The 17,595-nt window shown below is 32.9% G+C and overlaps 1 protein-coding gene across 1 annotated transcript; it reads right to left on the reverse strand.

The window, feature by feature from the left end:
* Window positions 1-8,840: 8,840 nt before the first annotated feature.
* Window positions 8,841-13,207, reverse strand: LOC120145076 (uncharacterized protein At4g06598-like). Its single transcript, XM_039158978.1, has 6 exons — window positions 13,054-13,207; window positions 10,968-11,711; window positions 10,180-10,255; window positions 9,944-10,070; window positions 9,308-9,539; window positions 8,841-9,269 (listed from the first exon to the last, which is right to left on the reverse strand). The coding sequence occupies exons 2-5, from the start codon at window positions 11,690-11,692 to the stop codon at window positions 9,343-9,345; spliced, it is 1,125 nt and encodes a 374-aa protein (XP_039014909.1). The 5' UTR covers window positions 11,693-11,711; window positions 13,054-13,207; the 3' UTR covers window positions 8,841-9,269; window positions 9,308-9,342.
* Window positions 13,208-17,595: the final 4,388 nt, after the last annotated feature.

A 17,595-nucleotide genomic window follows, 5' to 3' on the forward strand; every position in this document is an offset into this window, starting at 1 on the left:
ACCTGTAATAGCGCCTGCGACGGCCGCAATCACGGTAAACCCGAAATAACCAAAAACACGACCACGACCACGATTTGAAACCTGAGCTCAATGTTGTTACAAACTAATGAGGAGAACCTCCTACTCGGTTTTGGGATTCGGACTATACCTCAAGGATATATTCTAAACAAATTACTCATATAAAACATGCTCGTATAAAACATTCTTTGAAAAACAATAAACTCAACATCTAAACAAATATTTATTATAATTCATCATACAATCTCGTTATCCGTTTTAATTGAACTTCGTAACGGTATGAACTCTCTAACAGATATACGAAAAGACCACATGGTCTTAAAGGGTGAACTACTCAAATCACCATTAACTATGAGGTTGGTGTCGATATGATCACTATACTTTCAGTCTTGGCGATCACATAACTTATTAGTAATTTCAATCAAACAACTTGTCGTTAAAATTTAACGAAGTAGCTGATGTGGTTGTTATTGACTAACAATGAGTTAGAAGTCCGCAACAACTATATTGCTTGTTTTCAACGGCAAGTGTCTACATTGAAAACACTTAAAAATTTACGTAGTCATATTGCCAAAAATAAAAATATCATGGTCATATCAACATCAACCTCATAATTAGGTGGTCATTTAAGTATTTTACCCAATATATTATGCGTTCCTTGCAACTAACCAATTATATTTAATAAGATTCAATGACTTACAAGTCATTTTTACCAACATATTTATAAATTAAACTAATTAGTATGTTTGTCATATTTATACGACCTTAAAGAAAATCATCAATATCATTTAATTATATTACATGAGAATATATTTTATATAATTAATAAATGTAGTATTTAATCATGCGTCAATATGACCACTAAACTATTTAAATGATTTTAATAAAATCACCTGTCGTTAACATTTAACATAAGTTTTACGTGATAGTTAATAAAATTGATATAATTAGGAAGCATGTCATTGTAAAGTTACGTATTCGCGGTGCTGGAACCCTTCTTTGTTTTCTTCCATTTTGGTCACTATTTGTATATGATTTGTTTCCTTGGATTTTCATTTAATGCAATTTGATCCTGATTTTTTTTAATTTGTCTAATCCCTTAATTTGAGCATCAATAGTCATGTATTAAATTTATAGATTAAGTCCCCTAGATTTTAGAATTAATCGTTGAGCCAATTCTCACACTTGTTATCAATATAATACATATGTTATACAACTTGTTCAGGTTTAGGCAAAAAATAAGATTAAAATAACTTAATTGCATTTGAACCTAAGATCAATTAGTAACTAAGCAGAGCCTTAACCAATAGGCTAAATCTAATATTTAGGAATCTATTCAAATATTTTTTATATATTATATATTATAGTTAATGATAGAAATAAAAATAGACAAGTGAGGACTTAAATCTAGACCAATTGAGAATATGATAACACTTATATTGATAAAAAAATTAATATTTTAGTTATAATTAATTTATTTTTTTTTTAATTTTTTAAATTAAATTAAATTTATTTTATATTTATTTATTAATGATTATATATATGAAATTATATTTCAAAATAAATTAAAAAATTATTTAACATACCCAAACTCACGAGTGCAATTTAAAATCAATGTGAGAATCATCTTAGTGGTTGAGCATGCGTAGGTTAATTAGAATTGATTATTCTAAAATCTAGGGGATTTAAAAATTAAGGATTAAAGTTAATATTGGTGATCAAATTGATTATGCTAAAATCTAGGGGATTTAATCTATAAATTTAATACATGACTAGAATAGAAGATTTTAAAGTTAATGCTCAAATTGAGACATTAGACAAATTAAAAACAGAATCAGGATCAAATTGCATTAAATGAAAATCTAAGGAAACAAATCATATACAAGTAGTGACTAAAATGGAAGAAAACAAAGCAGGGTGCCAACGTCGTGAATACGTAACTTTAAAATGACTCGTGTCCTAATTATACTAATTTTATTAACTGTCACGTAAACACTTCCGTTAAATGTTAACGGCAGGTGGCTATATTGAAATTATTTAAATAGTTTAGTGGTCATATTGACGCAAAATTAAAAATTATGGTCATTTCACGACCTTGCCCTTAGTTATGTGGTCATTTATGTAGTTTACCCTTCTTGAAAAGACTCTTACAAATCACTCTTGGAAGCTTCAATACAAAACATATATGTGACATATGGTACTAAAAATCTCATCTTTATTCTCAAACCTATAACTCTTTTTTTCCCTTGATTCCATCATTTTCTTCCACATATCCTTAAATTAACTCCATTTAATTATTTCTTTAAAAAAAACTCCAAATAATGAAAGGACCAATAATTAATCAAGAACTTACCTCTTTTTGAGTAAAACTACCAAAAGATCGTTTTTCCTAATCCAATCTTTCCTCACATTTAGGAGAAGATGAAGGGATTAAGAAGATAATAGAATTCTATTTTCCTCCTTTTTTATATAAAATCAAATAAAGTTTAATAAAATATTAAAATCCCTTAAAATAATATTATATCTCATTACATACACTATTCCTCTTATTTTCCTGAACAATTAACTCCACGCCACATATAATAATATACATATTAATTATAAATTTAATATTTAACTCTGAAACATTCTTTTATGTTTCTCATAAAATTACAAGATTTATTCATTTGCTCTCTAAACTTTTCTTCACAAAATTTACCTAAACATTCCCAAATCATCTTAAATTTCATATTAGAATCAACCATTTTCATTTAATTGCCTTTTTTACTCTAATTTAGTGATTTACTAATTTGCCCCTCAAATTTTCAATCTAATTCAGCAAAACTCCCTATACAAAAAGACTAAAATTGTCATGACCCAATTGATATTACGACACTCATCAAAATTATTTAATCTAGGGAGATATTGAGTGTGCGCCAAATTACTAGATTTATCCAGTAATAGTATTCCTCTAATCAGTTGGAGAAAATATGCTCAGTGTCATAAGTATTTTTTTTGAAAATAATTATTAAGTTTAAAAAAACAATTATGACTTTAATTTGGAAAAATTGAGGATTTGGAATTAATTTGGATTAAATGGAATAGAGTCGCCATCGACCTTTGGATTAGATAGGTCCAATACCTAAAAACGTCTTTTAAAACAATTTTAAGAAAAATCATTTTGTAAGACAAAAGTTGGTCTGCATCACCATAGATTCGATTAAATGGATTCGGGAGTCGATTACGCGTAGGGAAGGGTTAGCACCCCATTGCACCCAAAATTGGTACTGTGTCGCTTACATATCGTCGTAAATGGTGGAAATTAGGAATCGAATATAAAATTAAAATATGATACATTTATTAATTTGCTTCAAATTATTTAATTAGAGAAAATTCTTTAACTTGAAAAGAAACTTTGAGATTAGCAATTCTCTATCGGGAAGCTATCTCGTCTATTTCTTATCCGTAAAAAATATTCCCTCATCGATAAATATGTGAATCGAATATATAAAAAAATCGATGTTTATATACAACAAAATAAATTGATTAACTAAAAAAATGAATCGAATATAAAATGTAGAATGAAGATCGACAATTTGCATGAAATGAAATAAATTATTATTTAGAGAAATTCATTGCAATGTTCGAAATAAAATGAATTAATAATTAGCAAAATACAATTGATATATTTCAAGTGCTTATTTGGTTCGAATGTCATATTGGGTTATACCACTTCGATCAAGTGGTGTTTTCTACACTTATTCTACAAATATCGTTCTCGAAACTATTTGAATAATATTAATATTTAAGGAAATATAATAGAAAACAATACGATGTAAAATAAATTATTTACAACATAAAATAATAACATTTGTTTAATGTTATACCTAAAAATATACAACATGTTAAATATATACATTCATAAGGGATTAAAACAAAACAATAAAAAAATTAAAGGACCAAAATAGTATTAATAGAAACTTGAGGACCAAAATAGAAAAAAATAGAAATTTAAAGGACTAAAATAGAAAAATATAAAGTTGAAGGACTAAACAATAATTATGAACAAATTAGAGCTCCAATCGAAAATATTAAATACTACAGGTACTAGAAATGTAAATAACCCATTAATAACATGGGGACTAAAATAAATTACACCATAAACATGCTGGACTAAATAATAATTAAACCAAATGTAAGACAATGACTAAAATGAAAAAATGCATAAATCACAGGGTCAAATTCGAACAGCATCCAAAATACCAAACACACAAAACTAGTGACTAAAATGCAACTATTACAAATACCATAGCCAAAGTCAAACATTAAAGAAAGTATATAACACACGACATTAGTGACTAAAACTTAAATATAGAAAACTAAGTGCCCAAAGTAATATCACAAGATTTCATTAATTACCAAAATAATATAATACAAACAGGTGAGGACCTAAAATGTTATTTACCCTAAAAAAATATGACAAAAAATAGGTGAAATTACAAAAGGCATGGACTAAAGCTGATATTATCCCTTAAAATGAAAAACACGTTGAACCCCTAGACCTAAAAGGTGTCGTTTTGGTTGTGTGTGTATATATATATATATATATATCACTTAAGCCCAAAATGGGCTCAACCCTCCCATTTGCTTCGCCTCACCTGAAACCAGAAGAGGGAGAAGGAGAGAGTTCTCTTAACTCTCTCAACGGGCCGCCGCCAGCCGGAGAGAGCCAAACATCCCAAAAGCCTTTCCTCTTCGCCCTTAGTCCGAATCCCAAACTAGTTTAACCTAAAAATACCCTTGGACCGTAGATCTAGGCCATTACCTTTCGATTACCATGCAACCCTGACGACCCATGGGCTTTTCGACGCTCCACTGACGAAGGTAAGGGTTCTCTCATTCGCTCTTTGGTATTTTTTATTTTTGTTGTTGACGGATCTTAGACTTTCCTCTCGGTTTTTTTCTACTTTGGGTTCGAATAAGTTGATGGGTTTCTCTTTTTTCTTTGTTATCTTTTTTTTTCTCTCTACCCGAACGGTCTTTTTTTTCTGATATCTCTCCTCTGCCTCTTTATCTTCTCCATGCTTTGATTTATGATGACTTTTTGGTGATAATGATGGAGTCATTAGGGTAATGATACCCTAATTTCTTATGATAAGAATTATTTTCATTTTTCTTGTCTGTTTTTTTTTCTGACTATTGATAGACTTCTCTTCATTACAGACTGAAGCGGTGGCGTCAGTGGATGGCATCAGCGATGATAATGGCAGAAGCTAGAGAAACCCTAATCGAGTTTTGGGTCGGGTTGAGTGTTGTTGGGCTCTAATCGGATGATCTTGTAGTCATTGCGAATCGGTTCTTGTAAACTGGGCTGTTGAGTAGTAGTAATGGGCTTTGAGGTTGAATTGGGCTTCAGGTTTAAGCCTACAAAAAAGTGTAAAATGTAATAATAATAATAATAATATTTTTGTAGACCCAGACAAAAACGGGTGTCTACACTCAGGATGTAAAAATAACCTCCTCCTTGGTAGAGTCGTCCTTCCCAAAACTTCGTAGACCAAAGTGATGGGTCATAATCGTTCCGCTTGACGATGACAACACCATTAACAAAAACATCGAGTTAGTAAGCGACGTCTTCAAAAGAAATCGTCGTTTCACCACTCAGGAAATGGAAAGTGTGCGTCTCGGGCCTCTAACGTTCAATTAGAGCCGAAATCAACGTAAAAATATGGTTGGATATAGACCAGATTGCTAAAGATATATCATCATCCGCTTATGCGAATCTCTCGATGTTATCCTGCGCTGACGAATGCTCCATTCTTCTTTCGGGAAGAGTTCGATCGACGAAATATGAACAATATCGAGGCGTAACATTTCTTCTCGGGAAGCCATTTTTCAGGGGTTTAGAAAGTAAGAATTTTTCTTAATTTTTTTCATAACAATAGATGGTAAAAAAATCTAAACCCAAACCCCAATTTGTAACATCAATTCCAACAGCTATAAACGACTATAAATCATTGTCATGTGACAGTTACCGTTGCACGTTAACTAGGGGTGTTCATTCGGTTAAAACGGTGACCAATCGAACCGAAATACCCTTAACCGAATTAACCAAACTTTTTTTCTTTAACCGTTAATCGAACCGAACTTTTTTTTTTGAAAGTATTAACCGAACCGAATAAATTTCGTTTAATTCGGTTAATTTTTTAATTAACCGAAATTCTTTAGAATTTAATATTTTTTTAATTAAAAAATAATTTACAATTAATTTAAATAATATCTAATTAATTTGATTCAAACATTTTGCATTTAGTTTTGAGATTATTTTAATTAATTAATATTGATTTGGGTTTTAAATAGATTGGGTCGGCTAAGTATCTTAATATAATTATATTTAAATGTTAATTCGGTTAATTAACCGATTTCGAACCGAATTAACCGTTAACCGAATTCCAAAAAATCCTTAACAGTTCCCCGACCGAAATAATTCGGTGGCCGACCGAATTAACCGAACTAATTCGGTTCGATCGGTTAATTCGGTTAAAACCGAATTTTGAACACCCCTAACGTTGAACAACGACTACTTTTTTTGAATTCAAAGGTAGGCCTGTAAACGAACCGAACGCACACGAACGGAGGTATGTTCATATTCGTTCATTTAATAAATAAATAAAAACACAAACATAAACGAACAATTTTTTTTTGTTCATGTTCGTTAATTAAGGAATATAGCTTGTTCATGTTCGTTCATTTAAATAAATAAACGATCATAAACGAACATAAACGAACAACACAAACACAAAAAAAAACTTATCCGAACACAACAAACGAATGTAAAAAAAAAGTAAACAACAAGAATAACAACTTAAAATTCATTAATATAACCTGCAACTTCAGAGTTAATTTGTTCGAATACGACAAAAAATACATAAATCATAAATAAGCTATATGAACATAATAAAATTTTAAAGTTAATTTGTTCAACAAAACAATCTTCTTGAAATCCAAACAACTTCAATAATCTTTGTAACATATTCAACTTGCCCTCTGTTCAAACATAAATGAACATAAATGAACGAACATATAATCGAACGTTCACGAACGTAAATGAACAAACGAGCAATTTGTTCATGTTCATTCATTTAATTAAACGAACGCAAAATCTTGTTCATGTTCGTTCATTTAATAAATAAACGAACATAAACGAACTTCCCGCCGCACGGTTCATGAACGGTTCGCTGAACGTTCAGTTCATTTACAGGCCTATTCAAAGGAACTCGTTACCTCGAGGTGATGAGTTCTGTTTTTTTTTGTTTTTTTTCATTTTTAACATTAAAATTAATTTTTACAACTTTTATTAATTTTTTAAACGGGCTTATCACGTTGAGATGACGAGTCGATTTAATTTCAATAAATAAATGGCCCACGTATGATCCACTTATCCAGGTCCATTAAAATAATATATGTCATAGAACTTGTCACTTCGAGGTAACGAGTTCATAAATCACTATAGCTTTTACCGTATTCTCCAAAATAAAAAAAATACCCTATTGGGTTAGATAAAAATGCCAAGTGGCCTATTGGGCCAAAAAACCGTAGTGCCAACAACAGGTGAAGGGATAAAATGGAAGGGCTCGAGTCCAGCCACATCACATGACGTCAAGACCGTTAGGAAGCGGCACCCCAGGTTTAAAATAAGAGAAGAAAAGAGTTAAAGAATTTTTTTTTTTAAAAAGTGTGAGATGTTTACGATGTAATATTTAATCATAAAATTTTTAAATCATTTATAACATGATACACTATGACAATTGCTCGAACACTTGCTCGAACACAAGATCTTGAGAGAAAATAATATTCATTTTAATAATTGAGGCTACTTAATGAGTTAAGTTAAAGAGAATTTTTTATTATTGTATAAGAGACAGTAATTACGATAGAGAGAATAAACATTTATTCTGACTAATAATGTAATATTTCAACGGATTTAGTATTAAAAAATATTTATAGCAACCCAAAAAGTAAAGGCATTACTATTTGAAATCTAAGGTAAAGCCCCTCCCAAGGATTTACTTTGTTAGATGAACCGTCTTAAATTGCCAACTCACTTTGCATATCAACGAAACTCTATCTTATATCCCAAACGTATTTTTTTTAAAATTTATAAAAATTATTCCATGCTAGTGGAGTGGAATTAGGATGAAAAAAAGCACCACCTAGATATCCAATAATAATCTTACAGCCAGAAGGGTGTGAATTGTGATCGTGGGTTAACGTCCTTACAGCTCAATAATGGTTGTGGGGCAAGGGGTGACCACTTGGCCAGCCTGGATGCACTAGCATCTCTCTCTTTCTTTCTTTCACATATAATTTCCTTCCAAGTTGGCATTATCAACCTCTACCCCACAAAAAGTAACTGAATTAGTCACATTGGGTCAGAGGAAGAAACGTACATGAGCTGTCAAGGGATTTGCACTCTAGGAAGGCTAGTAATGACAACAACGCACTATAATATAGCTCAAGTTAGTAAAAGAACAAATAGAGTAATTGAACCTTATTTCAACTACTCTTTTCCATAAGAAAACTAATAAAAGTTGTGGGATTTCAATCATGTTGACACTAGTGCTAGAGTTCAAAATTCAAACGTGTGTGAAAACCCTTCCCTCCTGTTCCCCCAAGTAGTTCTGTAATTAGTAATGCTTGCTCCCATTGAAATAAAAAATAAAAGTAACCCCTCATAATGCCAAGAGGCAAGGGGAAAGGTGGGGAGGGAGGGAAGCTCCTTGATTGCAAACCTGCAAACACCAAACTATTTTCAAGTATAAGAGGGAAAACCACGCAAATAATTATAACCAATAGAACCCAGAAATATGGCATAGATTTGATTGAAAGCATTGTACAATAAATATTTTCCTGCCATTATGCATCATATATAATGCACATCTAAACAGCCTAACGGTCTCTGCAGTATAAGGTGGGAACCAGTGGGTGGATACTCAGAATGGAGAACAAGTAAAATTTCAAAATCATAATAACCACTGATTAACGGACAGGACCGGGTGGGGGAGGGAGAACCTGCCCTTATGTTTACCACCTCAGGTGAATCATGCGCCAGAAATCGAATTTTCTGGCAGCGACTACCAGGTGCACATCGATATTTAATTGGCTGAAAGGAAAATAAAAGGGTAAGTTATGATGGAAAATAACAAGATCAGGCAGAGGGAGGGAACCAAGACTTGATGGACTTGGCTTTTATCCCGCGCAAAGGGTATGTGAAAACAACAAATTGGTCAGCATGGCAGCACCCATTTAAGTAGTGGCGCAAAAAGCTCTGGCTAGATTAGATATTTAAATGCGGAGTGGACCAGTGACAGTGCCATGACTGGAACTGGTATCCTTCTCTTTCAGAGATAGGTTTGCAAATTGGGAATCAATATCTCTACTGCTCGAGCGACGATGGCTTGAAGATGGATGCTTTAGCTGCTGCTGCTGCTGGTACAAGCCTCGTAGCCTACCAAGCTCCCTCTCCAATACTTCCTGCTCAACTGTGCAAAGTGATTGCATGATTTAGTTTTCCTTCTATAAAATTTTGTTTTAACCAAATAAAATAATTAATGTTCGTCACAGGACAGATCAATGATGGCCTATTAGACACATTGGTGTTTTCTCCATAACAATCCATGCTTTTAAAAGACCTAATGCACTGTTAAGGGAGCTTGTTCCCCCAAGGAAACCAGAAAATCACATTCCCAACCAAAAGAATAAGACAGGACCATGCACACCCTATATTTTCCCTCCTAACATGAAGGTAAAACAAGTGAAATTGATTTGCTCATGAGCCATTACATACCTTAACTCCTCTCATACACAACACAACAAGGCATTTATATCATTTATTAGCATAATAAACTAAATCGTAGCCTCAGAGCTAATGAGTAAAGACACTTACGATATTTGATAGCATGCTCTTGGGATAAACTCTCTAAACGTTGCGAAAGAGCTTTGTTCTCCATGCTAAGAATAAGATTCTGTTGGTTGACAAACTCAAGCTCAGCTGAAACTTCAGATCCTTCAGCCTGTTAAGTACATGTTAAAAAAATATAAGATATATACTCATTCATAACCTCAAGCCAATTCCAAATGTAAGTACATGTTAAAAAATATTCAGTTCAGACGAGCACTTGCCTGCAGAGCTTGTACATTTCTTTCCAGCTCAGCTATGTACTGAAGTTTACGCACTCTTGAGCGTTGAGCAAACTGCCTGCAATAGACAATAACAAAGAATTGTAATCAAACATTTTCCACCACTGTAGGCATTAGTATAACAACTAAGAAGTTTTAAGAATCACACAGAAAAAGTAAATCAAAGTCACTATTCACAACTCACAAACAAAAGAATATATCAACTTAAATACCAGGCACATAAAAAAAGATTAGAAAGGGAACAAAAGTAATATGGCATTCCATTGAGAACAAAGACAACATAATAAAATGTATTTATGTTATCCTTTTTTGACTGTAATAAATTCCACTCAGAAAAAAGAAAACAGTAGAATTTCCGGCCAAAGTAGCCAAGGTAAAAAGCCAAGAAATGCAAAACAACTAGAAGGTGAATGCAAATGCAAGAAACATCTAACCATACAATCATTCCTAGGGAACCTGCAGATCCGTACCCTAGCATCATCTTTAAATTCCATTGGGAATTAAAAAACTCCTTATCGATTTGATCATTACAAGCAAAAAGTAATTATTAACAACATTAGCGGGCATTATAAGAAAATATCAATATTCCCAGAGCTCATAAACTGTACCTTTTAAAAGATATTAACGGCTGTGTGGGACTTTGCTCAATGCAAGCACAGGCAAAAATAAAAGCAACAACAACAATAGCAGGCCTCGCAACCAGAAAAACACAATATAGCACAACAGTATTACTACATTGAATTGCGGAACAACAAAAAATGGGTACTCACTGCTTGGCTCTTTTTGTGTCACTGTAAGATGCAGAAGACTTGGCATGACAATTATCCTTTTTCTCAGAAGAAGCTTTTGCATCAAGAGGGACAGATTTAGCAGAATCTTGTTTTCCATTTCCTGTTGTTGGTGCACCTTCTAATTCTCGTGGTGCACATGATCCTAAGCCCTGAACAAATGTGTTTCCTCTAAGAGAAGGAAGCCCACTTGGATGAGATACAGCATTCAAAGATGAATCCCAAGCCCTATTATTTTGCTTTACCAAGTTCACATCAGCATAGAAAGAGTTACGAAGAGAATCTTTGCGATGTTGATGATCAAAGTCCTGAGATGCCCAAGAAAGTCCAGAATTCATATTTTTATAACCATAATCATCCTGAGCTGCATAATCTAGGCTAGGAGCATTAGATACATCGATGTATGCATAAGAGTCGCTCGATGATCGTCGATGACCTCCTCTGCGCACAGGAGTCTCTGGCTCATTAAGGAGATCATCAAGCCAAGACGGTTGTTCCTCTATTAGAAAGCTTTCGGAGGAAGTGCGCTGGTGGTATGTACTTCCCTCTCTGGGCTTTTGAACCACTTTTGATCCAATTACATTGTTGGGGGCATTATCATTATATGCTGAAGAGACAGTAGGAAATGGACATTTAGGAGGAAGTAGGGGATGCTTTCCAGCAAACATCAAATTTCTTATATTTGTTGACCCCTTGGAATTCGCCATGGCCAAGATCAACCAGTTCCTGTACAGGGAACAGGAAAGACTGACCATGAAATAAATAATTAGGATAAGAATAAAACCAAACATAAAATTATTAGAAAAAAGAGTTGGGACTGCCAATTTCAATTTACAAACCAAGGGACAATAAGCCCTCCATTAAGCAAAGGAAATCAAGAAAACAATAGAATGTACCTTGTACCAAACCTATTGCTATATAGCAGACGGTGATCTTAACATAAAAAAGTTTGTCTGGTGCACAGCATTGCATAACAGGTATACATTCTATCACATATTTCCTTTCCCTTTTAAAAGAAAACCAGTAAACCACTCATGAACGATATCTTTCAACATGACTTGATATCTAACATCAAAATCAATTTTGTCCCTAGTTCCAATTGCTATATCTTCAGATGCAAGTAGAACAAAAAAAGGCCAAACAAACACTACAGTTACAAGAAATCTTTGCTTTTACATTGTAGGTAGAAGGTTGTAACATTACATGAAACTTTTATAAAGATCGGTACTCTGATTGTTCAAATTAAAAAAATGTGCATTAAAAAAAGGAATAACATACAACTTGAAACATGGTGTCATAAAATAATGTTTCCCAAAATCTATCAAACAAGAAAACCTATCTAACGAAATCATATTCATATTGTGTCCGAAAAATGATCACTTTTGCTTATGTAGCAAAGCATGTCGTACTAAAAGAAATAGCGGCACAATCCTCACAAACAGGAAAAAAATAGATCAAGAGTTCATGACATCCCTCATAACAAAATCTAAGTAACCTAATTCATTAAGTTAAACGATACACTTCAAGTTCATCCAACAAAACAGGAAAAATGCAAAGCAAAATCTGTTAAAATTAACAGATATAGTTTACTTAGAACAATGATTCTGGCATTATTTTTAGTTCCTCTACATAAACAGGGAAAAATAAAAAGAAACGTTTAAAAAATTAATTAAATTTTGTTCTAAATAATAAAAATATGAATAAATAAACAAATAAAACAGCGACTAAGCTAAACAAAGCATAGAATACTTAAAACTATGACTTCTGATTGTTTTCCACATTTCCTGAACAACCGAAAGGCAGGCTAAAAAATCTAAGACAAATAGAAGCCAAAATGCAGCTCATGAATTTTTTTTAAAAAAATCTTAAGCATTGAAGATTAGGTAATCTGTATTCGGTATAAAAAGGAAATGTTACACAATGTGTGAGATGAAAACAAATTCAATTTGACTTGAAAAGATAAATAAATATATTAGAAGATTTAAAAACAGATTGAAACACAAACAAACGGAAAATTTATGTTGCTGAAGTTGTAATTTATAAATATATAAAAATTTGTAAAGCTTACCTTTGGAATCTTGAAGAATTAAGATCTCGAAATGCAAATCTTTAATGATTCAAGATCGGAATCCAAGAATTTCCTAGGGTTTGCCTTTCTCCCTTTCCTCTGGAGGTTTTTCGGTTCTCTTGTTACGCACCCTCTTCCCTGCTGCTCTCTCTCTCTCTCTCTATTTATATTCTCTCTGAGTTGAAAGCTGGAACTGGAATCACGAATCAATCAGGGACTGGATTGAATAACAATAAAAAATTTGAGAAAAACAAAAGTTTGAATTACGTTTTTCTTTTTCACTTTTTAACCCCCAACAAATCGTCAATTTCTATTTTGATTGTTTTAATATATTTTAACCAATTTTAATCCTCCAAATATGATAAAAATAAAGTTAATTCAAATTAAAGAAAAAACAAGAACTTGAAAGCAAAATATGATAATAGAGTTATAAAGGAATTTAAACAATAAATGCAAAATAAATGAGAGGTGAAAACATTAAGAAAAAAAGATTTTGGACTGTTCCTTAATATGGTCCACCAACCATTACTAGTCCATTTTCTCGCATCGTCCCCAATGCCTTTTGTTTCTTTCATTGATATTTCCATAAAACATATATATTATAAGCTGTTTTTTATTGCAACAAGTTGCAAAGGCCAGCATGTTTCGTTCATATAATAAGATAGGAAGGGATGTGGCTTTTGCTGTAAATTTATATCCTCTTACTTTTCTTTTCCATATATTATTCAACACTATTTTATATATAATTGTGATAACCATTATCCTCAATCCCACATGTTACTTATATAACTTATTTTTATTTTTTATTATTAATTAATTTATATTCGAAACAAATACTATTGTTTCTTGAATAAATAAAAACTAAACATTTGAAAAAAAAATTCATTATCATTTTTTGACAAATTATAAATCTAATCCTAATTCTGCATAGAGGGGATAAGAAGAGAAAACACTAGGAAGATGAAGGAAATACTCCTAATGGTCTAAAACCTATAACCTAAGAGAATATGAAGGAACAAAGATGAGCAACTTAACCAATCGACATAGATGACTATTTTACTTTTTTTTAATAGAAGTGGTTAGTCTTATTAAAAATTAGAAATGTCCAAAATTAAAATAAGGGTTTACACTATCTAAATATATAATTTGGAAATTTTCCTATAACATTAAACTAATCACTTTAGATCATATAAGTACCATAAAATGGAAAAGGTTAAAAATTCAGTCGAAAGACTCGAACGAAAAATAGATACGGACAAATTTGATTGCATCAACAAAAAAACCACAAAAGGGAGTAAGCTATTGAAATACCACATATAACCATAAATCAGAGTCAAGTGTCATCTACGAATGTAAAATTGAGTTGGGCTTAATTAGGTTGGAATTGGGCCCAATTAGTCATATGAAGGAGATTTTTGAATGGTGGAAAGATGAGGAAGGATTAAATGTATAATTTCACCCTTTTTAAAAGATAAAGGCTTTTTATCTCTTCCATATCTTTCTTCTCTTCATTTTCTTCATTCCTTCTTATTTTTTCGTTTTTTTCTTCCTCTTCAAGTTCCATAGCACAAATGTAAGTTCTTGAGCCACTTTTATACTTCAATTTTAATCCCACCCAACAACATCGCTTTAACGATTCAATTCTTGGGTTATTACTAGCTAAAGAAAAATGGGGTATTTCATCCAAATCATAAAGGAAAGGAGTGTAGCTAAAAAATTATCTTTATTTTGTGATTTAAACATCAATGTAGTGTATTTCTAATCCTTTGGAGTGTTAAGGCTTTCATAAATATGAAAGAATTGTTAATATTTGTGTATTTGAGCATTTTAGGGTTTATACTTAATTTTATGATTAAATACCATTTTAGATGTAAATAATGTGTTTTATGACACTTTAAGACCTTAATTAACTTTCTAAAACTTTAGCACATGATTATGAACTAAACTAAGACATTTGGGGATGATTTTTGGGTGTTTTCTGAGCTTAAATAAGATATTTATGAGATCGAGTATCAATATTGGATGAATTGGAATGAAATATGTACAATTTTAACAGGGAATATCGATATTGAGGAGAGGAGTATTGATACTCATCCCTTGGTATCGATAATGAGGTTGTAGTATCGATATCAGATGATTGGTACCGATACTGGATGCTTGGTATCGATATCAGATGCTCGATATTGATATCGTGGGTATCCAAACCGGATGAACTAGTATTCATATCAGAGGACTGATATCCATACCAAATGAGTTGGTATCCATACATAAGATTTGGTATCCATACCGAAAGCTTGATATCAATACCCAAAGTGGATGAGTGACTTCAAGGTGTCAGATAGACTCAAGAGTGAGGAGTTTAATATCGATTGAGATCGAGCATCTAGCTCGAGTATGGGAGGTTACTAAAACATCATTACGGGCTGAAATTACCAAACTACCCTTATTAGCTCGTAAGAGCTAAGGATGATTTATAATGGTAGAACTTAGTATGTGGGGGACATAAATGACCAAATATACCTAAGAACACTCCTAAAAGTGGGTTATAATCGATGTAACCATACTAAGCATAATACGTCAAAGTGTCTTCAGTCGAGCACGTATCAAATAATTAAGAATGAGGATTGTTACAGAGAATGTACCAAAATGCGACACGATAAATTAGTTAGATTTAGTAATATAAGAAATCGTGTGCTTTGAGAACGTTACTGAACCGAAAACGTATAAGTCGGTCCTCCAATTCAAGGGGTATTGGAAAGAAGTACGATAAGAGTGATTAGAGTGACACTACCCAGAAATGAATCCGAGTCAAGTATCGGGCTAGCTAGTGCTACAGACAACGAATAACAAATACAATAATCATTGTAAAATCATGAAACGTGTATATATTTATCTAATGACAGAGAATGAATAAAATGTCTTTAAGTAACGAACAACTAAAATATAGCCACTTAATAAACTAATAAAAGTAACAGACCAATAAACCCTTGCATAATATTCTAGGTAAGAGAACGAGTGCGATAACAGTTAGTGAGGGGATGACCTCACATTAGTGTGTCTAGCTACGCTAGAGTGTAGTCATGCTACCTTAGTTTCCTTAGTGGGGCATTGTTAATGCGCGAGGCACTTTAGGGGATAACTAGAGCACTAGGCTCGAACATTCACGAGGAATGGGTTAGCAATGTTAGTGTTGTGAGGCCTTTGAGCCCTTAGATATGTATGTATAGTTGCATCAACCCAGTACAATAAATATATTTAAAGCTTGACTTGATGGCTATGTGAGACTGAGCCAATGTATCAGTTGATCGAGAATTGTACCGATGCTATGTGACACCGAGTTACCCTTTCATAATCTACCTGATGTTTATGTGAGGACCAGGAGATCATTTCAACAGCTTAGTGAGAATTTCACTGATGTTATATAACATTGGGTTCCATCAGTTAACTAGTGTCTGATAGTTATGTGAGACCATGTACTAGTAGTGTTACATTCAAATAATGCATAATATAATCAATATTGCATTCAGATAATGATACCATTAAGTATCTTTGAAATAAAATAATCATATTTTAAAAATCAAGGGTTGCATCGATGGCCCATTGTGATATTTTAGGCCTATTTAGGTTTAGGGTGTTACATTTAATGGTATCAAAGCGTCATGTTGCGTCGGCCCTAGGACCCAGTGGTTGGGCTTTTTTCCTCCGAAATTTACGTACACATGTTATCACGAGGGAAAAAATTTGTGTCATTTCAGATCGCGGAGCTGGGATCAAAGCAGCAATGGAGTTTTTGGGTCCAATGTGGCAACCACCCTTTGTCCAATATAGGTATTGTCTCCGACACATTGCTACGAACTATCATGGAAGGTACAAGAAGAATGATGAGCGTCAATTAATTGTGCGCATGGGTAAGTGAAAGCAAGTTAGTAAGTTATACATTTTTGATCATTTTAATTTTGCAAAGAAAGCAAGTTAGTAAGTTATACATTTTTTGATCAGGTTACGAACTACTTCCTCGAACGTTTGAATCAATGCTTCAAGATTTGCGGGCGAAGAACGAGGAAGGATACGATTACATCAGCCTCATCGATAAAGAAATGTGGATGAACACATATGATGGTGGATATCGATATGGACACATGACGACCAACTTGGCTGAGGCAATCAATTCAACCTTAAAGCATGCACATCACTTACTTGTAGCGGCTTTGGTAAAAACTATATATTTTCGTTTGGGGGTGCTTTTTGCGAAGTTTGGTGGACAAGCTCAAACTTGGATGCAAGGCAGTCATGTCTATCACCCTAGATTAGTTGCAGATCTACAGAAAAAAATTGCTGCATCAAATGGAATGTCTGTAACAATCTTCTCTAGAAGGCATGAAATTTTTTGTGTCACAGAGTTGCCGCGACCTCTTTAAGGGATTGAAGCTGTGTCGTTAAGAGTAAATCTAAGGGACAGAACGTGTGACTGCGGGTTTTTTCAAGCTCTGAAGTATCCATGCTCTCGTGTGATAGCAGCTTGCTCGTATACAAGTCAAGACT

This window comes from Hibiscus syriacus, unplaced genomic scaffold, assembly GCF_006381635.1.
Source record: "Hibiscus syriacus cultivar Baekdansim isolate YM2019G1 unplaced genomic scaffold, ASM638163v2 tig00110893_pilon, whole genome shotgun sequence".
NCBI lineage: Eukaryota > Viridiplantae > Streptophyta > Magnoliopsida > Malvales > Malvaceae > Hibiscus > Hibiscus syriacus.